This window comes from Bufo gargarizans, chromosome 4, assembly GCF_014858855.1.
Source record: "Bufo gargarizans isolate SCDJY-AF-19 chromosome 4, ASM1485885v1, whole genome shotgun sequence".
Classification (NCBI taxonomy): Eukaryota; Metazoa; Chordata; class Amphibia; order Anura; family Bufonidae; genus Bufo; species Bufo gargarizans.
This window is the reverse complement of record NC_058083.1, coordinates 451,901,509-451,929,260: the sequence shown is the minus strand read 5'-3', so window position 1 is coordinate 451,929,260 and position 27,752 is coordinate 451,901,509. Positions and strand designations below refer to the sequence as shown.

At 43.0% G+C, this 27,752-nt stretch overlaps 1 protein-coding gene across 3 annotated transcripts in view; it reads left to right on the top strand.

Moving 5' to 3' along the window:
- USP34 (ubiquitin specific peptidase 34) overlaps positions 1 to 27,752 on the top strand; it is a 216,570-nt gene that overhangs the window by 17,618 nt on the left and 171,200 nt on the right. For all 3 annotated transcript variants that reach the window (XM_044289323.1, XM_044289322.1, XM_044289321.1), the window contains exons 2-6: positions 639 to 726; positions 2,024 to 2,456; positions 13,101 to 13,151; positions 18,626 to 18,775; positions 25,923 to 25,990. In XM_044289323.1, the coding sequence (XP_044145258.1) occupies positions 639 to 726; positions 2,024 to 2,456; positions 13,101 to 13,151; positions 18,626 to 18,775; positions 25,923 to 25,990 (790 nt within the window). The remainder of the gene's footprint in view (positions 1 to 638; positions 727 to 2,023; positions 2,457 to 13,100; positions 13,152 to 18,625; positions 18,776 to 25,922; positions 25,991 to 27,752) is intronic.

Below are 27,752 nucleotides of genomic sequence, written 5' to 3'. Positions count from 1 at the left end.
TGCCCCTTGTACATGTGATTTTTGAAAATCTGCTTAATCTACTTAGCTGGTAATGTATGATGCTGTGGATTTGATGCACAAAAATCTGCACGCGATTCAGACAGTTTTGCAAGTGTCCGTAGGGTAGAACTGTAATTGTAGAGGGTGGTCTGTTACTTCAGTCCCCCATTACTAGCCTGAGCAGAAAATTGCTGCGATGAGCAGCTCCTGCTCTGATGGACTCCATGATGTTACCTGGTCGGCCAAACATCATGTAATAATACTGGGAAGTGTGCTGGGAAAACTGACCGGGCCGTGAGAATAGAACCATAGACTGCAATGGTTCGGAAAATGCCTGTAGAATGTCCGTTTTTGACTCTCATGTGAATATACCTTAAGTATGTTTCTCTTCACAGGTCCCGCTGAGGATGGGATTTAAAAATAAATACATCCTTGATTTACTCCTTTTTAAGTTAATGTATCAATTTTGTGGCAGAAATATGTGACTGGTGACTCTGTGTACAATGCTGCGGTATGTGTTGGCTCTGTTTGCGTGTGAAATAAATAATAAACCAGTTGCTCCAGTGTTTAGTCTTACACTAGTTTTTATATTTCACCACGATGCAATATAACTTTTATGTTTCTTTTTATTATTGCAGTATCGGACTCGGACGGCAGTGATGAGCTACAGCTCAGAAAAGAACATGCTCTCAAGATATTCGCTTACATTAATTCCTGGACACAAAGGTAAGACATGTGCAAGTGCCGCTCTTCCAGAGACTGCGGATACAAGTTGTGTTTTTCTGGATGTCTTTAACTCTCAAATGTGTTATTAGTTAATTGTAATCTGCCCTGCCTGTATACAGTATATATTCCTTTTGTCTCCACTTAGTCTTAAAGGGATTATTCCATAATTATTGTAAAACATGAAAATCATATAATACATGACAGTCTCTTTCTATCAAAGCCAGAACCAGCCTGTACCTTACATGGATCCAGAGATCTCCCCATTTATTGTTCTGCTAGATTTATATCAAGCTGGCAGCTGAAGGGGGTTGTCCTTTCTGCTGCCGCTCTGGGGGCGTGTCCATTCTGCTGCAGCTTTCTCACTATCACAGCTCAGGAGGCAGTTGAAGGATAAAACTGAGCATGTGCGGCCTTCTCAGTGAGAAGGACAAAGGAATAAGAATAAGAACAAACAGCAGGTGGCGCCATACAGATACTTAACTATACAAATTTTCAATTACATGCAATTACAAAAGTTTTTAGATATTTTTCATGGGACAGTTACTTTAACCATTTTCCAGAAATGTTTGTGGGTTACCAGTTTCGAATTGGGAGAAGAATTCAGAGGAATTTCTGGTCTACAGATTTGGTTTATGCTCCAAAATGTGTGTGTGTTTTGTCATTTTATTTAGCATTTTTATAAATAGAGCATATTCATTTTATGGATTTAATGCTTTTAAATCGTCAGAGCTACATGGCGTCCATGAGTGGTGTGAATTGCACATGGTCAGTTGGACAAGATGGATGTGGACAAGAGCCTTTTCTTTATGCAGTGATTAAAATAAGTTGTCCATTTTTTTTTTTTTTTAAGTGCCAGAGGGCATCGGGCCATATGAAATAAAGAAAAACAAAAATCCCAATGTCCAATCACTCCCGTACTGCCCCTCGAGTCCCTGCTGCGGAGATCCCCACTGTTAATGTGCCGTTTCTGTGACCACTGCAGCCCATCATTGGCTTCAGCGGTCATGTGAACGGCATGTGACCACCACAGGCCCAGTAAGGACCGGAACTGCGTTGCGCTAGCAACGGGACATTTTAAAGGCGAGTGCAGGTTTATTCTTAATTTTGTACAGCCTCCTGCTCTTGGCACTTTTTAAAAAACCTCTTTCGCACTTCTTTTAAGATTTGTTTTACAAAATGAAAACTCTTTCAGTTTTAAACCCTATAGCTTATGAAGTAGTGTGAATTATAGCAATATGATGATTTCTTAATGCATGCTGAATTATTATAATTTATTTTTTATATTTTTCATTTTCAGACAGTGTCTGTGCTGCTTTAAGGAGTATAAGCATTTGGAGATCTTCAACCAAGTGGTATGTGCCCTTATTAACTTGGTGATTAGCCAAGTCCAAGCCCTGCGGGACCAGCTTTTGAAAATTTGCACTACTAGCCCTGATGGAAACTGGCAGGATGAGAGTAACCCATCTGAGGAGCTGCTGAATGTGGAGAAGGAGCCTCAGGAGGAGGAGGGGGAGGAGGGGCCGTCAGAACCATGTAAAGCCCCCGAGAAGCAGTTAGAAGCTGCAAGGACTTCTAACCTGACAGAAGAGGACTCCTTGAAAAGCACTGACCCGTTTAGTTTATGGAGTACTGACGAAAAAGAAAAACTTTTATTGTGTGTGGCAAAAATCTTTCAGATACAATTTCCCCTCTATACAGCTTACAAGCATAACACCCATCCCACAATAGAGGTATGTTTCATGATTACTGTTTTATGTGTATACTGCCTGTTTTAGATCTCTAGCGTCCAGTGAAAGAAAACTTACAGGGGTTGTCCAGCATTTAGCCAGGATAGCACTGTATATAACGAAAAAAAAAAAACTCACTTGCTTCTTGCCGCTTTGATCCAGCGATGATGGTCTGATCCTGTTTGTTTTGGTTCCTAGCATGTAAATGGGTTGACAGGGTCATGTGCGCTGCTGCAGCCATTTGTTGGCTTCAGCGCTGACTTGCCCCAAAGTGGTACATCACTGCTTTTTCCAATGCTCCCTGGGGACATGTCACCACTGAGGCTACAGCTGCGCACATGACTCTGTCTGAAACACGCAAGGGACTCAAAGGTGCCTTACGGGGCCTTTGGTGCTGGAATAGGATGCCAGAGAGCAGATGTGTGTTGTTGTGAAATTTGTGAGACCACACAGTTTAGTCGGTCTGCGTTGTGAAAGGCTGCACAGTAGGTGCTGTATGGCCATTAACAATGCAGACTGACTAAACAGTGACCTCTCATTAACAAGAGTCCGCTGCGGCCCGTACAGCCGCTTGATACTCAACTGCAGCACCGCCGTGTTACATGTGACTAAACTGTGGTCGTACCCTAATGTTTCAAAAAATAAAGTTTACTAGGGCTGAAATTGATAATATGCAGGCTCTAAAAGTTAAATTCCCTAGTTGAGACCCCAGGGTCCATGCGGGTGTGATTGTGTACGTAAGTAAAGCTGTCACATTCCTGAGAACTCATAAGCACTTATCAACTTAATAAGAACTCCGCTTAAAGTAAGTACAATGCAGTAGGATAAAAAATGCATTCAAAGGTGTCCATAGGCATAATCCATCCCATTTTGACTTGAGGCAGGGCATATTTTGAAGCAGCGCAGTTCTGCATGTCCTATGCCATGATTTATGTAAAAAATAAAAGTCCAACATCCTATTGTACATGACAATACCTTTTTAGCAACGCTAGAACCAGCCCTGTACCTCACATGGATCCAGGGATCTCCACATTAATGGATCCAATTGCTCTGCTAGATTCTCTTCAGCCTGGCAGCTCAGGGAATGTGTCCTTTCTGCTGCAGCTCTTTCTCTGTAGCTGCCACAGCTTCTAACAGATCATGTGGCTGGTGGCAGTTGAAGGTTTAAACTGAGCATGTGCGACCAGCTCAGTGAGACGGACAATAAATATGTAAAAGAACAAACAGCAGGTGCCGCTATACAGATGCATTTTATTGAAGAACTCGCTTGCTATACTGCATTTTAAATTATATACAAGAACAGAAATATTCAGATCCAGGTGCTGTTGTGAAAATGTAGAATGTTTTGTGTTCAACCCCTTTAAGCCAATGGATCAGAGATGGCAGTGTAAGGTGATGTACACACAGGTTAGGCTACTTTCACACTAGCGTTCATGGGTCCGTTCGTGAGCTCCGTTTGAAGGAGCTCACGAGCGGACCCAAACGCCTCCGTCCAGCCCTGATGCAGTCTGAATGGAGCGGATCCGCTCAGACTGCATCAGTCTGGCGGCGTTCAGCCTCCGCTTCGCTCCGCACGGACAGGCGGACAGCTGAACGCTGCTTGCAGCGTTCAGCTGTCCGCCTGGCTGTGCGGAGGCGAGCGGATCCGTTCAGACTTACAATGTAAGTCAATGGGAACGGATCCGCTTGAAGATGTCACCCTATGGCTCAATCTTCAAGCGGATCCGTCCCCCATTGACTTTACATTGAAAGTCTGAACGGATCCGCTCAGGCTGCTTTCACACTTAGAATTTTTTCTAAGTTATTAATGCAGACGGATCCGTACTGAACGGAGCCTCCGTTTGCATTAATATGATCGGATCCGTTCAGAACGGATCCGATCAAGCGCAAGTGTGAAAGTAGCCTTAGATGGACAGTGTCTTTCTTGCCTAAAGAACATTGTTAGTTTCATAATGGCTTCTTTCAGCTAGGAGGGCATACACACTTGCTGTGAATTTTTCCTTTCCCATAAGGACTTAATCCCCTCCCGTTTTCTGGGTCATTGGGGTCCTAGTGATTGCTTTCCAGTCAGTATTTTTGTATAACATAGGCTGAGTTCACCCTTTAACTTTCCGTTTTTCTGATCCGTTATGCAGCACTTTGAACGGTGATGTGAACTCGCCTTTAAGGGCCCTTTGCACGGGCTGAGAATCGCACAGATTATCGCTGACGAGTGTTTATTGTAACGCTTGTTACCGATCTGGTGGTGTAAATGTACCGCCGATGATTATCGGGTAATCTGATTGTTTGTGCGCACGCACTGGCAAACAATGAGTCCTTATGGAGAAGAGCAATGGCATTAGCGATTGCTCCTCCCCATACTGTGGAGGAGATCGGTGCATGGTAATTGCAGCAGTCTCCGCTAGCGATCAGCAGATTGTCTTCTGTAATATCTTCCCATGTAAAGGGACCTTTATACTGTCACTGGGTCGTAAAGCATAATGGTGGGAACCTTTTGAAGACCTCTGTTAATGTTAGATTTCAGCTTGTATATTGTTGCCTCCGCTTTTTGGAAATCTGGGTTATGACCTTAACCTCCGTTACACCTATCACTAATGCAGCGTTTCAGAAGTAGAAAGATTTTGGAAAGCTGGATGACCATACGGTGTGTTACCTGGCAGATATAAGGAACCGCTCAGTAACATATCTTTGTCTCTGTGAGAGAAGAGGAGAATTCCTTTTACGAGCAGAGATTAGGAAATTGCTGTTTCTTTTGGCAGGGTGGTTAAGCATACCTTCATATGCGTGTAAACTAGTATTGCTTTGGGACACATTTCAACTTATTTGTAGTAAGGAGACGTTCTAATTTGATTAACACGCGTTGAATGAAGTAAGTGATGACCTAACCTGACCATATGTAGAGATACTGCTGTGTTCAAGGGGTTGTTCAGCCCCTCTCTCCAGCACGGTCTGAGATTGGGAGTGGGGATATGCTACTGCATGCCGAGGCCACTGTCCGATGCCCAGCAAGTATTGTGCATGTGTCTTATTATTTAGGAAAGCACTTGTGCACGATACCTTCTGTCTGATGGGTGCAGATATTCCGCATACATGTGGATGTGTGACTGGTGGGCAGCTCAGGAGTGGGGCAGGAAACCCCAGGCTTAACTTATGCCCTAATATCGACTATATGCCCTAAATGTCTTCATCTGCTAGGCCGGAAAATTGGTTTGTTGGTTCATCAGCTTGGATTCCAACACTCTGCAAAAATGTTTGTACCGGAATCTGCTGCTATTGTTCGAGGTGGTCCTGCTGTTTATATTGTTGACCTATCGTCAGGATAGGGCTTCAATATCTGATCGATTGAGGTCTGACACCCTCATGATCGGCTGTTTTAAGAGGAGGTAGTGTTCCATCCATTCGAGCACCGCTTCCTGTCGTCTCCTGCGGAACAGCGTAGTTACAAGTACTCGCTCCAGTCAATTAAATGGAGCGAGTACTTGACATTACACCGCACTCTCAAGATAAAGTGCAGTGTACTGAACAAGAAGCGGTGCTCACAAGGAGCGCTGCCTCCTCCTAAAACAGCTGATCGTGGGGGTGTCGGACCCCGCTGATCTGATGACTGATCCTGACGATAAGTCATCAATATAAACGGCTGGTGTATAATTTCTGTCAGCATGTCCTAGTTTTCTGCTTTTTTGCTTCCAATTACGCCCATTATAGTCTATGTGAGTGCATGAGAAATGCAGGAAGGAAGGAATAGACATGTAAATCTGGATGAATTACTGAAGCAGCATTGATGGGTATATCATCCAGAATCCGTGTGTGTTCTGGAGCTGGAATACGGATTGATTTCAATTTGCTCATGTGAAAGGGGCCAATGGAGGGGAGTGAACCGTCTACAGCAGGGGTGCACAACCTGCGGCCCCCAACCACCTGGTAACAGACATTAATGGTATACTGTATGTTCAGTATGCCATAAATACAGTATTTCAGTTAATACCCCTTTTAAATTTTATTTTCATCCCTTGAAGTTGGTTGAGTCTGACAATGTGGCCCCCAACCAGAAAACGTTGTGCACCCCTGGTATATATCCCATCAAACACTGGAAATTAGTGACCAAGCTCATCTTCTACTGCACTACTGAAATCTATAGAGCGATTGAGGATTACCACTGTTATGACGTCCAGATTATATCAAAGATTTATATATTATTTTTTTATTTTTTTATTCTGAGTGTTTTATCTGAGATCACAAAATAGAGAATGAAATGAAATTCATAATAATCGTTCTTTACTCCACACTCCTTGTTGTACCCTAGAAGAAATGGCCAAAGGTATAAGATGGGTGGGGAGTATTAATCTGTGATCTAGTAATGTTTTCCAGGAGCGCCAATATTTAATATAATTTTTCTTTTGTAACCTGAATTTGGTAACCTGCTCACAAGCCCTACCCAAGCTTTAAATTAAAGAGGTTCTGCAGTTTTATTTAAACTGATGATCTATCCTCTGGATAGATCATCAGCATCTGATCAGCGGAGGTCCGACACCCGGGATCCCTGCCGATCAGCTGTTTGAGAAGGCAGAGGCGCATGACTAGTATCATTTAAGTGAACAGAGCTTAGCCCTGCCCAGGCCATTGATACTAGTCATGACGTCACTGGACTTGAAGTAAACAGCGAGAAGGCAGCAGCGCTACTGCCAGCGCCTCTGCCTTCTCAAACAGATGATCGGCAGGGGTCCTGGGCGTCGGACCCCTGCCGATCAAATGCTGATGATCTATCCAGAGGATAGATCATCAGTTTAAAAAAACTGCAGAACCCCTTTAAGAAGACAGGAGGGCACAGACTACCATTTCAAAGCAATCTGGGCATCAAGAATCCTTTTAAATATTTTTTCAATGTTGGACGACCCCTTTAAAAAAAGGACCCGACACTGTGTCAGTACTAATTGGACCTTCATTATTTATTTTAAAGCGCCAATAATTCTCAGATGCTCTATATCTAAAAGGGCGTATACATGCATAATATGGAGCAAAACAAATACAATAGGCATGGCCTTACTAACAGACTGGTACAGAGGGGAAGAGGACACTGCCTATGAGGCCTTAGTCTTGCAGGCTGCTGACCATTCATAAACGTCTGGTAGTAGTAATAGAGGAATGGCACAACATGGTTATAAGAATAGATGCTCCAGAATAGTTTTTACACATGGGGGATGCAAGTAGTTACTAAAATAGACAAGTCAGGTGAGGTGACAGGTCCTCTTTAATAAGGAGAACCAATTGCCCCCAACATCAGCACCTAATGTACGGATTCATTATTTATGTATTGTTCATAGTACTTGGTATAATACTAGCCCACTATGTAAGATGTGTGATGGGAAATGCACTAAGCTGAGGAAAAAACGTTTTTAGACCATTTTTGGTAAATGGTCTAAAATGAAAGAAATAAAAAAAAAAAAATTTTTTTTTGCCTTCCCCCTTTCTCCGGTGTTGCCGGTCCAGTTCTCCTTGTCCCCACTTGTTTACACACTGGCTGCAGTGGTCATGTGCCATACACTGACATGTCACTGATGCAATCACTGATTGGCTACCGCAGTACTTGCCATCAAGGAAAATTAATCCGATATTGCTTTTTGCCTGCCCTCCGATAATGAATGCATGTCATAGTCCAGAGGTGTGGGGGTCAGGGGCAGCTATCCTCATCGGACTCGTGTCCGTACTCTGAAAGTATTCACTGCTGTCAGAGAAGTGACAGACCGCTGAGGTCAGTGGGACTATCGCTACACTATGCTGCAGCATTTAAAACCTAACTGAACCAATAATACTGTAAAGATCAAAGGGGTCATTTACTATAAGAAATACACCTATATTAGATGCAGATTGTTGCGGCGCAAAAGGTAATTTGCACCGCAATCTGCGACTTTTCCCCGCTCACGCCTAGGATTGGGCAATAACAAAAATATTTCCACGATAAAGATATTAAAGGGACACTGACAGGGCCAATAAGCATATTGAGGTATATATATGGCACTACAGGTCTTATAATGGGTATTACAATCATCTAAGTATCCCCCCTGTCCACATTATACATACAGTAAACTTTAAGTTTTATAACCTGCTCCAACGGTCTTCAATCTGCCCAAGGGGCGGCGTTTCACCTCTCTTGCTCCCAGCCAGCCTCCCCAACTGCCGCTTTGAAGCGCCGCCCAGCTCATGAATATTCAGTTTGCTGGGCGGCTTCTGCGGTCCCCGCTCTGAAGCGCTTCCCGGATCTTGTGAAGTCCGGTACAGTAAGCGCCGCCCAGCTCATCAATATTCACTTCGCTGGGCGGCGCTTACTGTCCCCGACTTCACAAGATCCGGCGCATGCGCAGGGCACTGTTCAGCGCAGCGCTTCAGAGCGGGGACCGCAGAAGCCGCCCAGCAAACTGAATATTCATGAGCTGGGTGGCGCTTCAAAGCGGCAGTTGGGGGAGGCTGGCTGGGCGCAAGAGAGCTGAAACGCCGCTCCTTGGGCAGATTGAAGACCGTTGGAGCAGGTTATAAAACTTAAAGTTTACTGTATGTATAATGTGGACAGGGGGGATACTTATATGATTGTAATACCCATCATAAGACCTGTAGTGCCATATATATACCTCAATATGCTTATTGGCCCTGTCAGTGTCCCTTTAAGAAATTTGTTGCAATAACAATACACATTGCGATAAATGGCTATTTATCCCATTATACTGGGGCCACACAGAAACATTACCGTATGGGGGCAGCAAGGAGACATTAAACTGTATGGTGCAGCCACAGGGAGACATTATGCTGTATGGGGTCCACAAGGAGACCTTAAACTGTATGGGGCAGCCACACGGAGACATTATGCTGTATGGTCTCCACAAGGAGACCTTAAACTGTATGGGGCAGCCACAGGGATCAATTATACATTATGGGGGCTACGAGTTGTAGCCCCTATACAGAGTGTCTCCTTGTTGCCCCTGTGGTAATTTTACAGTGGGCACTAGATCACATGCTGGTGATGTACAGTATTACAGTGGCCACTATAACACTTCCTGGTAATATTGCAGTGGGCACTAGAGCACATGCTGTTGATGTCCAGCTTCTAAATATTTTAGTTGATGTACCCTGATCCCCTGGTACCCCAGGCCCACACATGTGACCTCCCGCATCTTGTTCTGACCTCCATCCCAGTGTAGTGCTGGAAGAAGAGCACCATGCTCTGGTAGATGTAGAAACTGTGATATTGAAACTGTTATATTTCAATATCACGGTGTATCGTACATGGGGCCCATTCAGACGGCCGTAGTGCTTTTGCGGATCAACAAAACGCTGATAACGGCCATGTGCGTTCTGCAATTTGCGGACCGCACGTGGCAGCAACCATAATAGAAAATGCCTATTCTTGTCTGCGATTGCGGACAAGAATAGGACATGTTCTATCTTTTCTGCGGAGCCGCGGTACGGAATAACGGATGCGGAAAGCACACTGTGTGCTGTCCACATCTTTTGAGGGCCCATAGAAATTAATGGATCCGCAGAATTGCGGAACAGGTGCGGATTCGTTCATACAGCTGTGTGAATGAGCCCATACTGGTATATTGCCCAATCCTACTCATGCCAGGTCTAAAAAAGTGTGCGGGGAAGGGTCTGCAGGCCTGTCTCATTCATAATTTTCTTCGCCAGTTTTAGGCATAGAAAATGGTCCAAATTTAACCTGGCTTACGTTTAGACCAGTGATGGATACGCTGAAGTTATGTAGAGACCAGGACCTCTACATAACTTCCTCCATCCACTGTCCGCTAAAGGGCTTATTAAAACCAGGGTATAAAATGCCGGTCTTAAAGGGGTTGTCTCACTTCAGCAAATGACTTTTATCATGTAGAGAAAGTTAATGCAAGGCACTTCTTAATGTATTGTGATTGTCCATATTGCTTCCTTTGCTGGCTGGATTCATTTTTCCATCACATTATACACTGCTCGTTTCCATGGTTACAGACCACCCTGCAATCAATCAGTGGTGGCCATGCTTGCACATTATAGGAAATAGTGTCAGCCTCTCTGGTGGCCGGGACCATGGGAGCGCACATAGGCTAGTGTTTTTTCCTATATTCTGCAAGCATGACCACCACTGATGCATTGCAGGGTGGTCTGTAACCATGGAAAACGAGCAGTGTATAATGTGATGGAAAAATGAATCCAGCCAACAAAGGAGAGACAATATGGACAATTACAACACATTAGTAAGTGGTTTGTATTAACTTTCTCTACATAATATAAATGCCACTTACTGAAGTGAGACAACCTCTTTAATAAACAAGAAACAAGGCTGCTGTTTGAGTTCCTGTAGTCTATATGTGACCTGAAAACCATAGACTGCCATAAGGGCACATGCCAGTGCAGTTTTTGATGCAAATTTACGTGAAATCTGGGCAGAAAATTTGCACAAACAATTGACATTCTACTGATTTCTAAATCGACTCCACAGGTCAGGTTCCTCACTGTGTGGACGAGACTTCATCTAGTAGACCATAAACTCCTCCTCACCATGCTCCATTCAATTAGCCTTAAGGACACTGCTCTCTCTTGGTTCTCTAACTATCTCTCTGGCCGCTCCTTTAGTGTATCATTCGCTGGCTCTTCTTCTTCTCCGCTTCCTCTTGATGTCGGCGTTCCTCAGGGCTCAGTACTAGGTCCTCTACTCTTCTTCCCTCTATAAAGCCCCCATCGGACAGACTATCAGTAGATTTGGCTTTCGATACCATCTCTATGCTGACGACACCCAACTATACACTTCATCCCCTTATATCACCCCTGCTTTACTCCAAAACACCAGTAATTGTCTGGCAGCTGTCTCTAGCATCATGTCCTCTCTGTATCTAAAATTTAACCTCTCAAAAACTGAACTTCTTGTCTTTCCCCCATCTACTAACTCACCTAAACTTGATATTTCAATTTCGGTCTGCAGCACTATCATAACTCCTGTGCAACATGCCCGCTGTCTTGGGGCCACACTTGACTCAGATCTTTCCTTTGTTCCCCATATTCAATCACGTACACGCTCTTGTTGTCTGCACCTCAAGAATATCCCCAGAATCCGCCCTTTTCTTACGGTGGAAGCGGCAAAAACTCTTGTTGTTGCCTTGATTCATTCTCGTCTTGACTACTGCAATGCATTACTAATCGGTCTCCCTCTCACTAAACTCTCCCCCTTTCTGTCTATCCTAAATGCTGCACCCAGGCTCATCTATCCATCCAACCACTACACTGATGCTACTAGCCTGTGCCAGTCACTTCACTGGTTGCTTGTCCACCAAAGAATACAGTTCAAACTTCTGACCCTCACCCACAGTGCTGCACCTCCATACATCTCCTCCGTCATCTCCATCTACCACCCTACTGGTGCTCACCGTTCTGTTAGCGACTTAAGATTAACATCCTCCATAATTCGTACCTCTCACTCCTGTCTTCAAGACTTTTCTCGAGCTGCACATACTCTCTAGAATACTCTGCCCCGGAATATCAGGTCAATTCACAACTTCTCCACCTTCAAACGTGCCTTAAAGGAAACCTGTCACCAGGATTTTGCGCATAGAGCTGGGGACATGGGCTGCTAGATGGCCGCTAGCACATCCACAATACCCAGTCCCCATAGCTCTCTGCGCTTTTATTGTGTTAAAGAACAGTTTTGATCCATATGCAAATGACCGGATATGAGTCCTGTATCCGGAGATGAGTCAAGCGGAAAGGAGCCCAGCACCGCCCCGCGTCCTCTGAATCTCCTCCTTGCTGGCTGACGTCACAGAGCTGGAGCGCCGAAATCTCGTGATGCACGAGCTAGCGCATGCGTAGTTTGTTCCCTGTGCTGATGCCAGCACAGGGAATGCCGACACTGCGCATGCGCTAGCTCACGCATCGCGAGATTTCAACGCTCCAGCTCTGTGACGTCAGCCAGCAAGGAGGAGATTCGGAGGACGCGGGGCGGTGCTGGGCTCCTTTCCGCTTGACTCATCTCCGGATACAGGACTCATATCCGGTAATTTGCATATCGATCAAAACTGTTTTTTAACACAATAAAAGCGCAGAGAGCTATGGGGACTGGGTATTGTGGATGTGCTAGCGGCCATCTAGCAGCCCATGTCCCCAGCTCTATGCGCAAAATCCTGGTGACAGGTTCCCTTTAAAAACACATCTTTCCAGGCAGGCTTATTAAGCTACCTAAAATGACTTTTCCCAGACTAAACCTTTCCCCTACCAACTCCTCTGGCCTGAAGTCGATCCTCTAGTAGTCCCAAACCCGAAGCAGATTGTCCGGCACCACTCCTGTCAGTTCAATAAGGCTCAAATCCTACTTATTGCAATCAACTACCTTATGTGTCACCCCAATTCCTCATAGATTGTAAGCTCTTGCGAGCAGGCCCTGACTCCTAGTGTTTCAGTTGCATATTAGCTAGTTAGTTTTTGTTTCGTACATGAACCCTATGAATTTGTAATGCGTGACGGAATATGGTGGCGCTATATAAATAATAATTATTATTATTCTTTCACATGTGGTCTCAATCTGTGTCTGCTGAAGCTATGATCATTGTGACAAATCAGCGCAATTCAACGTTCACATTTCTCTGTTTGAATCTGGCATATGCTTTGTTCTTTCAGGATATCTCCGCTCAAGAAAGCAATCTCCTAGGGGCCTTCTGTGACATGAATGTAAGTGTAAAATATTTATTGTTTTTCTTATTAATTTTATTTGTGGTCATCTGTGGGGAGGGTCAATCAACTGTGGTGAGTGTTGTGGCCTCCTCACATCAAACCAACCACAGCGCCGTGCATTGTATAGTGACTGTGCTTGGTATTGCGGTGAAGTTAATAGATGTATAAAATAGCCTTTAGTACGTTGCCTTTAGTGCGTGGGTACAGTTCACATTTAAAGGTGCGTTTTTCAGTCGGACCGCGCTGCGCTACGGAACAGAAAATTCTCACTCAAGAATCATTCAGATGTTGGTGGATATAGGAAAGCATTCAGGCCACAGAAAGCCACCTTCTCCTCCCCTTTACAAGCTTCTGTCAAAGACCAAAAGTTGCAACAATAGTGAAGCACCGTCACATAAGTTGAAATGGAAAGGGTTTATTATACTCACAAGGTTAAAACGATAATAAGCAGTGTATAAAAGATCAAACATCCAACCTGGGTTTCGCTCCGAAAAGCTTTGTCAGTGGCATCTATTCAGCCCATTCCGGGGAGGTCTTTTTAAACCCACAGGTAGGTATACACCCCACCTCTATAAAACGTCATATTACAATCATTACAAAATATATTCTTAAAACCATAACCTATTACTAAAACAAACACAAATATAAATACATAGTAATCAAACTTCCTCAAATAAATTAGACAGTACACTCTCTCTTTACTTAAAAACCTCTGTGGTTACTGTTCATTCATGTTTACACATCACTCACGTGGCCTAACTCGAGACGTCTTATAAACCAAATCCTAAGGCCTACCCTCTTTCATTCAGAAAAATCTGACCCACGTCACACCCCACATAACCCCCTCCAGCCAACCCTAGCCTTTTCACCTTACTACCAAAGGTCCTAGATCATTGATGCTAACTACAGCCAGTACGGACATTATTAGGTGAGGCATGGTTTTAGATCGAACTCCACATTCATCCCTCTTGGTTTTAATGATCCTATCTTATAGATCCACTCCACCTCCCGCCTGTTAATCTGCATTGTGGTGTTACATCCACGCGAATGTGGTTTTACCTGTTCAGCCCCCATAAAAAACAGACCACTTAGGTCCTTCTGATGTGCCATCTTAAGGCCTCATGCACACTGCCGTGTTTCACGGCCGTATGCGGGCCGTGGAACCGCGGCCTGGATCCCTCCTGAGAGCAGGAGCGCACGGCGTCACTGGTTGCTATGACGCCGTGCGCTCCCTGCTGCCGCCGCAATACAGTGATACACTAGTATGATCTATACCAGTGTATTACTGTACTGTGCCGGCAGCAGGGAGCGCACGGCGTCATAGCAACCAGTGACGCCGTGCGCTCCTGCTCTCAGGAGGGATCCAGGCCGCGGTTCCACGGCCCGCATACGGCCGTGAAACACGGCAGTGTGCATGAGGCCTAACACTGAGTCTCAAGCCCCTTTTTTATGTCTAACGTGCTCCTGCACTCTCACTTTGAGTTTTCTCATTGTTCGGCCTACATCTTGGAGGCCACATGGCACTCCAACATGTAGACGACTGCTACGCTCTCACAGGAGATTTGCCCTTTAATCTTAAAATCTAGTATTTTTTTTTTTATTAGAATGTACACTGCGTATCCCTCTTCCTATTATCCTTTTTTCTGTTCCTACACTGCAGGTAGAATCCACACCAGGTAAACTTACTCCCCTTTTTTCCGCTATTATTGTGAATTGAACTGTGGACTAATTTTGTACGGAGACTTGGAGCTTTTTAAAAAATCACCCCTGGTTGTTCTGGGATATCTTTACCCAACACCGGATCATTTTTCAGTATTGCCCAGTTTTTCTTTATTGCATTCTTTATCATACCGACATGTACATTAAATTGGGTGAGGAAAGAAAAAAGAAAATCTTTTTTTATTACTTTAGTCTCCTGCGGCCAATGGGGATGTCAGTAGTTGCATCGCTGATGAGGCTTATAGTATTCATGCTGAAATTCTTATTTTGGCCACCAAGTGGCAGGCCAACATAAGCAATGAGCAATTGACAGTCATAAACTCATTTTGAAAATCCCTGATTGTACAAAGTGAAAAATAAACAAAAATATATAAAAAAATTTAAATAAAGTTTAACTCACCCCCCTTTCCGTATAGTATAAAAAAAAAAACTAAAAAAACTAAATAACAATAAATATAAACATCATGGGTATCACCGTAACAAAAAACGCCCATACTATTAAATTAAAATATAAAAAACATTTTCCAATACGGCAAATGGCGTAACGAAAAGGGTCAAAATGGACGATTTGCCATTTTTTCATTGCTTCTCTTACCCAAAAAGTCACACTCCAAAATGGTATCAATAAAAACCACAGATTGGCCCGCAATAAATGAGCCCCTATACTGTTCAGTAGACATAAGTATAAAAAAGTTATGGGGGTCAGAATATGGTTGTGTAAAAAATTATTATAATTCCCCCCCCCCCTCCCCCCAAAGTTTCTTTATTTTTACACTATTTAGACATACAAAACCTTTGCATATGGGGTATAGTTGTAATTGTACTGACCCAGAGAATGAAGGGCATGGGTCAGTTTTGCCACAAACAAAACGCCGTGTGAACAAAACCCGTAAAATGGTGGCGGAATTGCGTTTTTTTTCCCACCTCATTTTGGATTTTTTTTTTTTTACTGCTTCCCACTACATTGTATGCCATAATTAATGGTGACATTAGAAAGTACGACTTGTCCTGCAAAAAATAACCCCTCGTACAGCTATTTTGAATGAAAAAACAAAACAAAAAACCTATGGCTCAAGGAAGATAGGAAAGAAAAATTAAAACAAAAAACCTCCGGTAGTCAGTGTTTATTGTGCCTTTGCAACCGTTAAGATGCCATGGTCTCATACTGCAGCATCTGAGGGGTTAAAGGGGTTGTCTGGGTTCAGAGCTGAACCTGGACATATCTACATCTACACCCCTCTGGCCCCCCTGACATTAGCATTGGAACATTTCGTGCTCCGATTCACTCCCTTGCCCTGTGCTGGATCGCGCAGGACAAGGGTTTCTTGTGTTTCCAATAGCACACTGCTAGGCAGAGGCGCAGTGTTCCATGTGACGTCCCTGGCTCTGATGGGTGGGCTTTAGCACTGCCCTAGCTGTTTTACAGGGGAAGCCGGTTTACAGGAAGCCTCCGCCTAGCAAATCCTTGGCTGTATAACACAGCTAGCACCGCACTGTACATGCATAGCCTCCTCCATAAGTCCTGGCATACATCCACCATACATGTGTGGTAGATCTCACTACGGGGTTAACACCCCAATTAATTCTTTGCTCAGGTGGTAGGAAAAAGACGGTACCGTTTTTTTTTTTTTTTTGTTGTTTTTTTTTTTTTAGAGACCAGAAAGCTGCCACTTTATGTATTTATTAAAAATGACAGAAAAACTGGTTCCTATGTTTCCTGCAAAACCCTCAACAACATATGAATTCATCTCCTTTCTCCTTGCTCCCTTCTTCTGCTGTGTTCCCCCTTCACCTTAGCTCATGGATAAATGTCTTAAAGGAGCTATGCAATGATTGAAGTAAAACGCACACACAAAAAATCAGACATCACACAGTGCATGACAGTCTTTCCAACCAGCCCTGTACCTCACGTATCCTGTCTGCTGTCCCTGTTCCCGTACCTTAAGGGGGCGTGTCATTTCTGATGCAGCTCTTTTCCTGTAACTGTCACAGCTTCTAATAGAAGATTTGGCTGGTGGCAGTTAAAGGATGCAACTGAGCATGTATGACCTGCTTATTAGGTGGACATGCACATTACTATTTAGGGCTCTTTCACACTTGCGTTCTTCTGTTCCGGCATAGAGTTCAGTCGTCGGGGCTCTATGCCGGAAGAATTCTGATCAGGATTATCCCCATGCATTCTGAATGGAGAGAAATCCGTTCAGGATGCATCAGGATGTCTTCAGTTCCGGACCGGAACGTTTTTTGGCCGGAGAAAATACCGCAGCATGCTGCGCTTTTTGCTCCGGCCAAAAATCCTGAACACTTGCCGCAAGGCCGGATCCGGAATTAATGCCCAGTGAAAGGCATTAATCCGGATCCGGCCTTAAGCTAAACGTCATTTCAGCGCATTACCGGATCCGACGTTTAGCTTTTTCTGGTTACCATGGCTGCCAGGACGCTAAAGTCCTGTTTGCCATGGTAAAGTGTAGTGGGGAGCAGTATACTTACCGTCTGTGCGGCTCCCGGGGCGCTTCAGAGTGACGTCAGGGCGCCCCACGCGCATGGATGACGTGATCGCATGGACACATCATCCATGCGCATGGGGCACTCTGACGTCACTCTTGAGCGCCCCGGGAGCCGCGCGGACTGTAAGTATACTGCTCCCCCGCTCCCCACTACTACTATGGCACCCAGGACTTTAATAGCGTCCTGGCTGCCATAGTAACACTGAATGCATTTTGAAGACGGATCAGTCTTCAAATGCTTTCAGTTCACTTGCGTTTTTCCGGATCCGGCGTGTAATTCCGGCAAATGGAGTACACAACGGATCCGGACAACGCAAGTGTGAAAGAGCCCTGAGACTGAATACCAGTGGCAACATTATAACAAAGTAAGAGAATATCTCACAACTGGAGCATATTTGTCACAGAATATAAATTACAAAAGTAGCTAGTTTTTCATGCCGAGTTATATCATAACATCATCTTGGAACAATCTATTTTACACATAACAGTGTTCTGAGTGTGGAGAGGTCGGTAAGCTGCTTCCCGATCCCTTTTTAACCAACACTGGCCAGATGTCACCTGAACATCGAATACACGTTAGTCGGCGATGCCATTATTGGCTGGTTCAGACCTTTGTCTCAAGTGTATGGCCACCTGTAGTCCATGTCGTCTTGTCTTCTGCATCCCTGCTGCTTAAAGGGAACCTGTCACTGGGATTTTGTGTATAGAGCTGAGGACATGGGTTGCTAGATTGCCGCTAGCACATCCGCAATACCCAGTCCCCATAGCTCTGTGTGCTTTTATTGTGTAAAAAAATAAAATAAAATTTGATACATATGCAAATTAACCTGAGATGAGTCCTGTGCTTTAGGGACAGGACACATCTCAGGTTAATTTGCATATGTATCAAATCATTTTTTTTTTGTTTTTTTTTTTACACAATAAAAGTACACAGAGCTCAGAGCTATGGGGACTTGGTATTGCGGATGTGCTAGCGGCAATCTAGCAACCCATGTCCTCAGCTCTATACACAAAATCCCGGTGACAGGTTCCCTTTAAGCAGTTGTATCACCACTTAAATTACAAATAAAAAAGCACTTAGAATGGTGTCAAAAGATAAAAAAAGTAATACTCGCTAATTCCCCTGCTGCTCAAGTTCCCTGCCAGTCTCTGTACTTATACCTCTTTACACAGCCAGTCACTGGTTATGGCGATCCCATGATTGTCTGTGTACGATTAACTCTTTGTTTCCTGCTTTTCTTTCAGGATGTAGAAGTCCCTCTGCACCTCCTCCGTTATGTTTGTCTGTTCTGTGGGAAGAATGGACTTTCTCTTATGAAGGATTGCTTTGAATATGGATCTCCGGACACGCTCCCCTTTTTAATTGCTCACGCGTTCATCACTGTCGTGTCCAATGTAAGTTAACAGTCATGTTAGGCTTTTGCCTTGGCATTCAGTGGTACTGGCCAATAAGTATAATGTCGGTAATATGTTTAGAGAGATGCTTTACAGTAGCCATATGGGACATAGACACGGTAGACTGGAGGGGACTCATTGACCTATATGGGAGCGATTTCTAGGCATGCTGGGCTGTGTAGCAGTCATTGTGACCACCTTTTGTAAATTGTGGGGTTTTGTTATCTATACAAAGGTGATATCTTTCAATTGCAGTTCTGCCCGTGATAATGAGATGACTGCTGAAAAAAGAACAGGAAGTTTTGACATATTAGGCTTGGGCTACTTTCACACTGGACGGATCCGTTCAAATAATACAACCGTCTGCATCCGTCATGAACGGATCCGTTTGTATTATCTTTAACATAGCCAAGACGGATCCTTGAACACCATTCAAAGTCAATGGAGGATGGATCTGTTTTCTATTGTCAGTGAAAACGGATCCGTCCCCATTGACTTACATTGTGTGCCGGGACAGATCCGTTTGGCTCAGTTTTATCAGACAGACACCAAAACGCTGCAAGCAGCGTTTTGGTGTCTGTCTCCAAAGCGGAATGGAGACTGAACTGATGCCTTCTGAGCGGATCCTTTTCCATTCAGAATGCATTAGAATGCAAACTGATCCGTTTTGGACCGCTTGGGAGAGCCCTGAATGGATCTCACAAACGGAAAGCCAAAACGCCAGTGTGAAAGGAGACTTGGGCACCAGTGTGAAAATCCTAAAGAATTAAAATAAGACATGATTTAAATTGGTTGTTTCCTGGTGACACATTTCTAGATGTATTTCTCTAAAGGAAGGTTGCAATGTATTATACTTTATATGCATACAGTGGCATAGATTACTAATAGGCTTCCGTAGTTAAAAAATAAAATGTACAGTATCTTTTTTTTTTTTTTTTTTTATAGAAAAGCATAGGCCCAGCCGACAGTGCTATACAATAACAAAATTCTGACGCATATTCTGTGCACTACTTTTATTGAGCACCAAAAGCACTTTTCGCAACTCATTAGTCACTAGAAAAATGGATGTGACTTTGTAAATTCTTAAATACGACAGATTTATTAAAGGCATTATCCATATTACCATGCAATGAATAGGCCATTTGTAATGAAGTATTTTTGCAATATACATGCAGTGAAAATATTGTAAGTTTTTATGTACATTACATTTTCCTCTCTGGTAGCGCCCTCTACACTTTATTTTTCTGTCCACCTTCTCCTGCATTCAGAGGTGGACTGACATGCTCAGTAGCTTCCCTGCCCCCTTTCTCCCCTAAGTGCTGGAATAGTAATCTCATAGAGAAGCGGGTGAACTGGTCCATCCCACCTTCTAATTGAATAGAACTATATAGCTGTATCTCTAGATTGAAATTGTTGGGCCATTGCATATCATTTGTTTCTCCAGTCTGGAGAAGGGGAGGGGAGGAAGGGGTTAACAAGCTAATCTTTTCCTGGGTGATGCTGGTGCTTGATGAGTTCCTGCCCACCAACTGACAGGGAAGCAAGTCCTTCAAATAGGTAACACACGGTTTTAAATGAACCCCTTCAAGCGACAGCCAGTTTGGAGCAAATGCCAGAGCCCCATTTTTCAAATCTGACATATGTCACTTAATGTGGTGATAACTTTGAAACGCTTTTACTTATCCAGGCTATTCTGAGAGTGTTTTCTCGTCACACATTGTACTTCATGTTAGTGGTGATTTTGAGTTGATACGTTTTACCTTTATAAAAAAAAATAAAAAATTGCCGAAATCTTAGAAAAATTAGCTATTTTTCAAAATTAGAATTTCTTTGCTTTTTAGACTGATAGTGATACTTCATAAAAAGGTTATCACTTTACATTCCCCATATGTAGGCTTTATGTTGGCATCATTTTGTAAATGTCATTTTATTTTTTTAGGAAGTTAGAAGACTTAGAAGTTTAGAAGCACATTTTTAAATTTATAAGAATTTCAAAAACCCACTTTTTTAAGGACCATTTTAGTCATGAAGTCACTTTTTGGGGCTTACACAGTAGAAACAACCCATAAATGACCACATTTTAGAAATTACACCCCTCAAGTTATTCAAAACTGATTTTATAAACGTTATTAACCCTTTAGGTGTTCCACAAGAATTAAAGCAAAATGGAGGGGAAATGTAAAAAAAATAATAATTTTCTTGCCAGATTATCCATTTAAATCTAATTAACCCGTGCTGTGTTACAGGAAAACAGCCAAAGAAACTTCAATATTTCTTACCCTGATTCTGCAATTTACAGAAACCCCCATACAGTGGAGGAAATAATTATTTGACCCCTCACTGATTTTGTAAGTTTGTCCAATGACAAAGAAATGAAAAGTCTCAGAACAGTATCATTTCAATGGTAGGTTTATTGTAACAGTGGCAGATAGCACATCAAAAGGAAAATCGAAAAAATAACTTTAAATAAAAGATAGCAACTGATTTGCATTTCATTGAGTGAAATAAGTATTTGAACCCTCTAACAAAAAAAGACTTAATACTTGGTGGAAAAACCCTTGTTTGCAAGCACAGAGGTCAAACGTTTCTTGTAATTGATGACCAAGTTTGCGCACATTTTAGGAGGAATGTTGGTCCACTCCTCTTTGCAGATCATCTCTAAATCCCTAAGGTTTTGAGGCTGTCTCTGTGCAACTCTGAGCTTGAGCTCCCTCCATAGGTTTTCGATTGGATTAAGGTCCGGAGACTGACTAGGCCACTCCATGACCTTAATGTGCTTCTTCTTGAGCCACTCCTTTGCTGTATGTTTTGGGTCATTGTCGTGCTGGAACACCCATCCACGACCCATTTTCAGTTTCCTGGCAGAGGGAAGGAGGTTGTCGCTCAGGATTTCACGATACATGGCTCCGTCCATTTTCCCGTTTATGCGAATAAGTTGTCCTGTGCCCTTAGCAGAAAAACACCCCCAAAGCAAAATGTTTCCACCCCCATGCTTGACGGTGGGGATGGTGTTTTGGGGGTCATAGGCAGCATTTTTCTTCCTCCAAACACAGCGAGTTGAGTTAATGCCAAAGAGCTCTATTTTGGTCTCATCAGACCACAGCACCTTCTCCCAGTCACTCTCTGAATCATTCAGGTGTTCATTGGCAAACTTCAGACGGGCCTGCACATGTGCCTTCCTGAGCAGGGGGACCTTGCGAGCCCTGCAGGATTTTAATCCATTGCGGTGTAATGTGTTTCCAATGGTTTTCTTGGTGACTGTGGTCCCTGCTAATTTGAGGTCATTAACTAACTCCTCCCGTGTAGTTCTAGGATGCTTTTTCACCTTTCTCAGAACCATTGACACCCCACGAGGTGAGATCTTGCGTGGAGCCCCAGAGCGAGGTCGATTGATGGTCATTTTGTGCTCCTTCCATTTTCGAACAATCGCACCAACAGTTGTCACCTTCTCTCCCAGCTTCTTGCTAATGGTTTTGTAGCCCATTCCAGCCTTGTGCAGGTCTACAATTTTGTCTCTGACATCCTTGGACAGCTCTTTGGTCTTTCCCATGTTGGAGAGTTTGGAGTCTGCTTGATTGATTGATTCTGTGGACAGGTGTCTTTTATACAGGTGACTAGTTAAGACAGGTGTCCTTAATGAGGGTGACTAATTGAGTAGAAGTGTCTAACCACTCTGTGGGAGCCAGAACTCTTAATGGTTGGTAGGGGTTCAAATACTTATTTCACTCAATGAAATGCAAATCAGTTGCTATCTTTTATTTAAAGTTATTTTTTCGATTTTCCTTTTGATGTGCTATCTGCCACTGTTACAATAAACCTACCATTGAAATGATACTGTTCTGAGACTTTTCATTTCTTTGTCATTGGACAAACTTACAAAATCAGTGAGGGGTCAAATAATTATTTCCGCCACTGTATGTGGTCGTAAACTGCTTTATGGGCACTTGGCAGGGTGCAGAGGGAAAGAAGCACCATATTGTTAACGGAGGGTAGATTTTGCTGGAATGGTTTCCAGGTGCTATGTCACATTTGAAGAGCCGCTGAGGTACCCCTAGAAAGAAAACCCCAAAAAGTGACCCCATTTTGGAAACTACCCCCCTCAAGGAATAAAGCTAGTGATGAAGTGAATGCTTTAACCCAACAAGCGTTTCATATGAAAAATTAACTTTTATTTCCAATATAAAGTTGCTTTAGCCCCAAATTTTTCATTTTCACAAGGGGTAATAGGAGAAAATTCACCCCAAAATTTGTTATACACTTTTTTTTTTTTTTTTTCCTGAATACAGCAACACCTCATACGTGGTCCTAAACCACTGTTTGGGGGCACGGCAGCATTCAGAAGGGTAAAAGCAGCAGGGTAATTTTTAGAAGGGTAATTTGCTTAAATTAGATTAGGGCCCATAACACTTGTATTTTTCACCAATGTAGCTGTATGGAGACTTGTTTTTTGTGGGACGGCTGTAGTTTTTTTTTATTGGTATCATTTTGGGATATCCCTTTTTGATCACTTTTTATATCATTTATGAAGGTGCAGTGGGCAAGAATGGCAATTTTGTCAGTGTTTTTTATTTGTATTTTTTATGGGGTTTCTCTTGTTGTAAATATAATATTTATTATTTTATTCTGTCGGTTGATACGGTTATGGCGATAGCAAATTTATGTTTTTTTTTTTTTTTTTTGTTTTACTACTTTTTTAGCAATAAAGTCACTTTTGTGTTAAAAATCTATTATATTTTGCATCGCCATATACTAAAGTCCATAACATTTATATTTTTCCAATTAAGCTGTGTAGGGACTTGTTTTTTGCCTGATTGTCTGTAGTTTTTATTGGTATCATTTTAGGGTACATATGTCTTCTTGATCACTTGTTTATTTTTTGTGGACGTGACAAAAACAGCAATTCCGTAATTTTTTTCTACATTATTTTTTAATGACCTAAATGAACGGATATGAGAAGACTATTTTTATAAAAAAAAAAAAAAAAAAAGTTTACACTTTTTATTTTATTTATCAAGACCCATCTGGATCTGATGGCTATTCAGTGCATTGCAAAAGTCAATTCGGCCGTAGCAGCAGAGTGTCAGCTGTAAGTTACAGCAGTGGTTGCATGTGGGGGGCACTTACATTCACGGTGGCAGTCATGCCGGATTTCCGGCTGTGATCTCGAGTGTGGAGATCACAGCCTGAAACTGGCATTTTTCTCAATTAAGCTCTACGATTGGTTAGCCTCCAGACAGGTCTCTGGACTGGTCTCTTGCCGGCTTCCCCGGTGTGTCTGCTCTCCGGGAGAGCAGAGACTCCGGGGCTGTGACACTTAATAGTGTCACAGCCCCGATAAGCAAATATCACTTGACTGTACGTCCAAATGTAGAAAGTCACTTGCAATTTGGACGTACAGTTACGTCCAAATGCGTTAAAGGCTTAATGGGATAGCCCCTTTAAGGCTAATTTCACACTCTCGTTTTGGGCGGATCCGTCGTGAACGGATCGGTTTGTATCATCTGTAACATAGCCAAGACTGATCAGTCATGAACTCCCATTGAAAGTTGGAAAACGGATCCGTTTTCTATTGTGTCAGAGAAAACGGATCCGTCCCCATTGACTTACATTGTGTGCCAGGACAGATCCATTTGGCTCAGTTTCATCAAACGGACACCTGTCTGCCTCCAGAGCGCAATGGTGACTGATCGGAGGCAAACTGATGCATTCTGAGCGGTTCCTTTTCCATTCCGAATGCATTGGGGCAAAACTGATCCGTTTTTGACCACTTATGAGAGCCCATGTTAGATCTCGCAAACGGAAAGCCAAAATGCGAGTAGCCTAAAGCTGTTGTCAGAGGTATAAAAAACAAACAAAAAACATTGCGCTGTAACTCTGTTGGTCAATAATATGGAACTAAGCTAAGCAAGTTTTAGGCAAAAAAACTCTATTTCCTAATTTCCCTGGTTTTCTTCTGGCCTTTGTTTACCTTAGGAATATTTGTACCCCTCCTCCTGCTCTGCAAAGGGAGTGAATACAAGTGCTGCCCTGAGTGCAATGTCTGTCAGCTGGGATACATTGCAGCATTATATATGTGTAGGACATACAAGTCCCAACTGTACAATGACACTGCTCACACAGAATATTCCCCCTACCTGTTCTACTGCAGTGCTCTGCAGAACTCCTTCAGTCTGTCAGCTTCTGTGCCCAGGATTTGTCTCTCCACTGCCTGCAGCGGCTCTGCAAAGCCTCCAGCCCTGAGTGCTGAGAAGGGGTTAAAGTTTCCTGAAGAATCCATTAGGAGGGGGACACAGGGCAGATTGCAGTGGATGGGGGCGTGGCCAGCACAGTGATGTTTTGTGCACACAGAGACCTGCTCCTCAGGCTTGTGCACAAAACATCATCAGAGTAGGGAGAGAAGCTGACCTCACAGGTCATGTGACCCTCAGTGAAATCTCAGAAAGGAGCCAATGCAGAATGAAGTAAGCGAATTGTAAACCCCTTACATTTGATTAGTTAGAAACATAAAAAGACCAAAAAATAACTCTGACAACCCCGTTAATGGTAAGCCAGGCTTGAGCTGGCATAAGGAGGAAATCTAACTTCTAGTAAGGTGTGCCAATCTACTACAGCGTGTGCCACTGTGATAAATTTGGCACATCTGTTGCCTGGCAAGTTTATACTCTCTAAATAATAGACCTTATTAGTAAGGATGCCTCAATTTTCTCTTTGCCGCTCATGCATAATTGGCAGGATAATTATCAACAGGCCACGTGTCGGCAGTCACTTGCAATTAGTTTGTCTGCCAGGACATAAGAATAAGTGCTAGCACACGTTACTTTCAGGAAGACCTGCATTTGACCATTTGTAGATCTTGCTGGAGCAGGCATCGATGAGAAACTCTGAATGCAGGTTAAGCATGTCAGTCCTGCAGGGCAATGCTGGTGCTAGCCTCCCTACATTCTGTATGCATTGTGAATATGCTTGAAAGAGGGAGCCACTTGGCAATAAACCTCTAATACTTTTATTGGCATATTACCTAATTTCATATATATGTATTTATGGTCTGTGATTTACAGCAGGCACGCCTATCCAATGTTTTTTTTTTAAAATTATTTTACGGTTGATTTACGGTTTACAAATGTATGGTTGTGCTTTTTCCTTATAGATCAGAATATGGCTTCACATCCCAGCTGTTATGCAGCATATTATACCGTTCAGGACCTATGTTATAAGGTGCGTGCACATTGTTTACGAATACTGGAGTTATGAATGAACAGACAATTCACCTTAAAGAAGCACCCCAGCAGTTTTTTCTTTTGCCTTTCTAGTGCAGGATAAATAGAGGTGAAACTCGAAAAATTAGAATATTGTGCAAAGTCATTTTATTTCAGTAATGCAACTTAAAAGGTCAAACTAATATATGTGATAGACTCATTACATGAAAAGCGAGATATATCAAGCCATTATTTGTTATAATTTGGATGATTATGGCTTATAGCTTATGAAACCCCAAAGTCACATTTTTGAGGTACCCTTTGCTCAGGGGGTATGGATTAATTAGCTGACTAGAGTGTGACACTTTGAGCCTAGAATATTGAACCTTATCACAAAATTTAAATTGAAGTTGCATTAATGCAATTCTTTTTAATTTGCATTACTGAAATGGATTTTTGCACGATATTCAAATTTTTCACCTGTAGTGTAGAGGATCTTGTGTGTTTGTGTATGTGTTTTTTTTTTTTTTTTTTGTTTTTTCTTCTTCTCATTATTGTGCCATTTATGGGTTGTCTACCAGCTTGGTTCTTTCTTCACCTCTGATATGGCTCCCCCTTATGCAGCCTACATATCCCATTATGGATCTAGCTTTGCCGAGGTGGTGGGGACCGAGTCTTAACACACTGCACTTGGTTTGCTGTAACTCCTATCTAACGGTGACCATACAAATTAGTTGACGAAAATGGACAAATTCAGCAAAAACAATAGTACTTCAGTTGAAATTTAACAACAAACGCTCCTTTTAGGAGACCAATGACAGACCATTATATCCTGAAAAGAGGCCGACTGTGTTTAATTAGTCCAATAGTCAGATAAAAGATCTTGCTTTGAAAGATCTTTTGTCGATCACCTGCTTTCATTGAACATGTATGGGCAACTTTAACAACTGTAACTGCCAATGTGGACTAAAATATATATGGCTGTGTCTGCATAAGCAACGTTCACCAGATGTTTGTTTGTCAAACCATCAACCAACTTCTGTCTAACGTGTGTGACCACCTTAAGAGCAGCAGGTGACAGAGTACTGACATAGAACTGCTAACTGACATTGCAGTGTCTCAGTGTATACCTAAGCAACGCAGCTACACAAAGTTTTCCCCTGCCTCGACTCCTACTGGTCAAAGTTTTCTCTCAGTCAGCTCTTGCAAGCAGGTGGAAGGGGACAGCAGTGTGAACCTGTATCTCGTAGAAATACACTGAACTTTCTGTACACAGTACACATGGATAGTATAGACAGGCAGCATGAATCAGAGTTTTATAAATCTGCAGCTGCACACATCTTTCCCCTACCTGCTGCTTGTGATCTATTTCTCACTGTCAGCCCTTACAGGCAGGTGCGAGGGGAGAAACTTATGAAGCTGTATCTCGTAGAAATACACTGGAGATTCTGCACACATAGATAGTATGGACAGGCAGTGTGAGTCAGACGTTTATAACTCTGCAGCTAATCATTGTAGGAATTCGCTACTTTGTCACTGCTCCCCTGGTCTCTTAGATGGTGCAGAAATGATATTCTCTGCAGCACTCTGTATACGGGAAATATAGAGGGACAGAGTGGGTGGGGCTTCTTGGGGAAGGGAGGTGTCAGAGCTGCTAGAAGGCATTTATTAGGTGCTGATGTAATCCTGTAGTTCTCAGGAAGCCATGCACACAGTAGAGAGCAGTGCCTGCGGTCACATGTCAAGGCTGCCATAATGAAATGGCTCAAAATGTATGGATG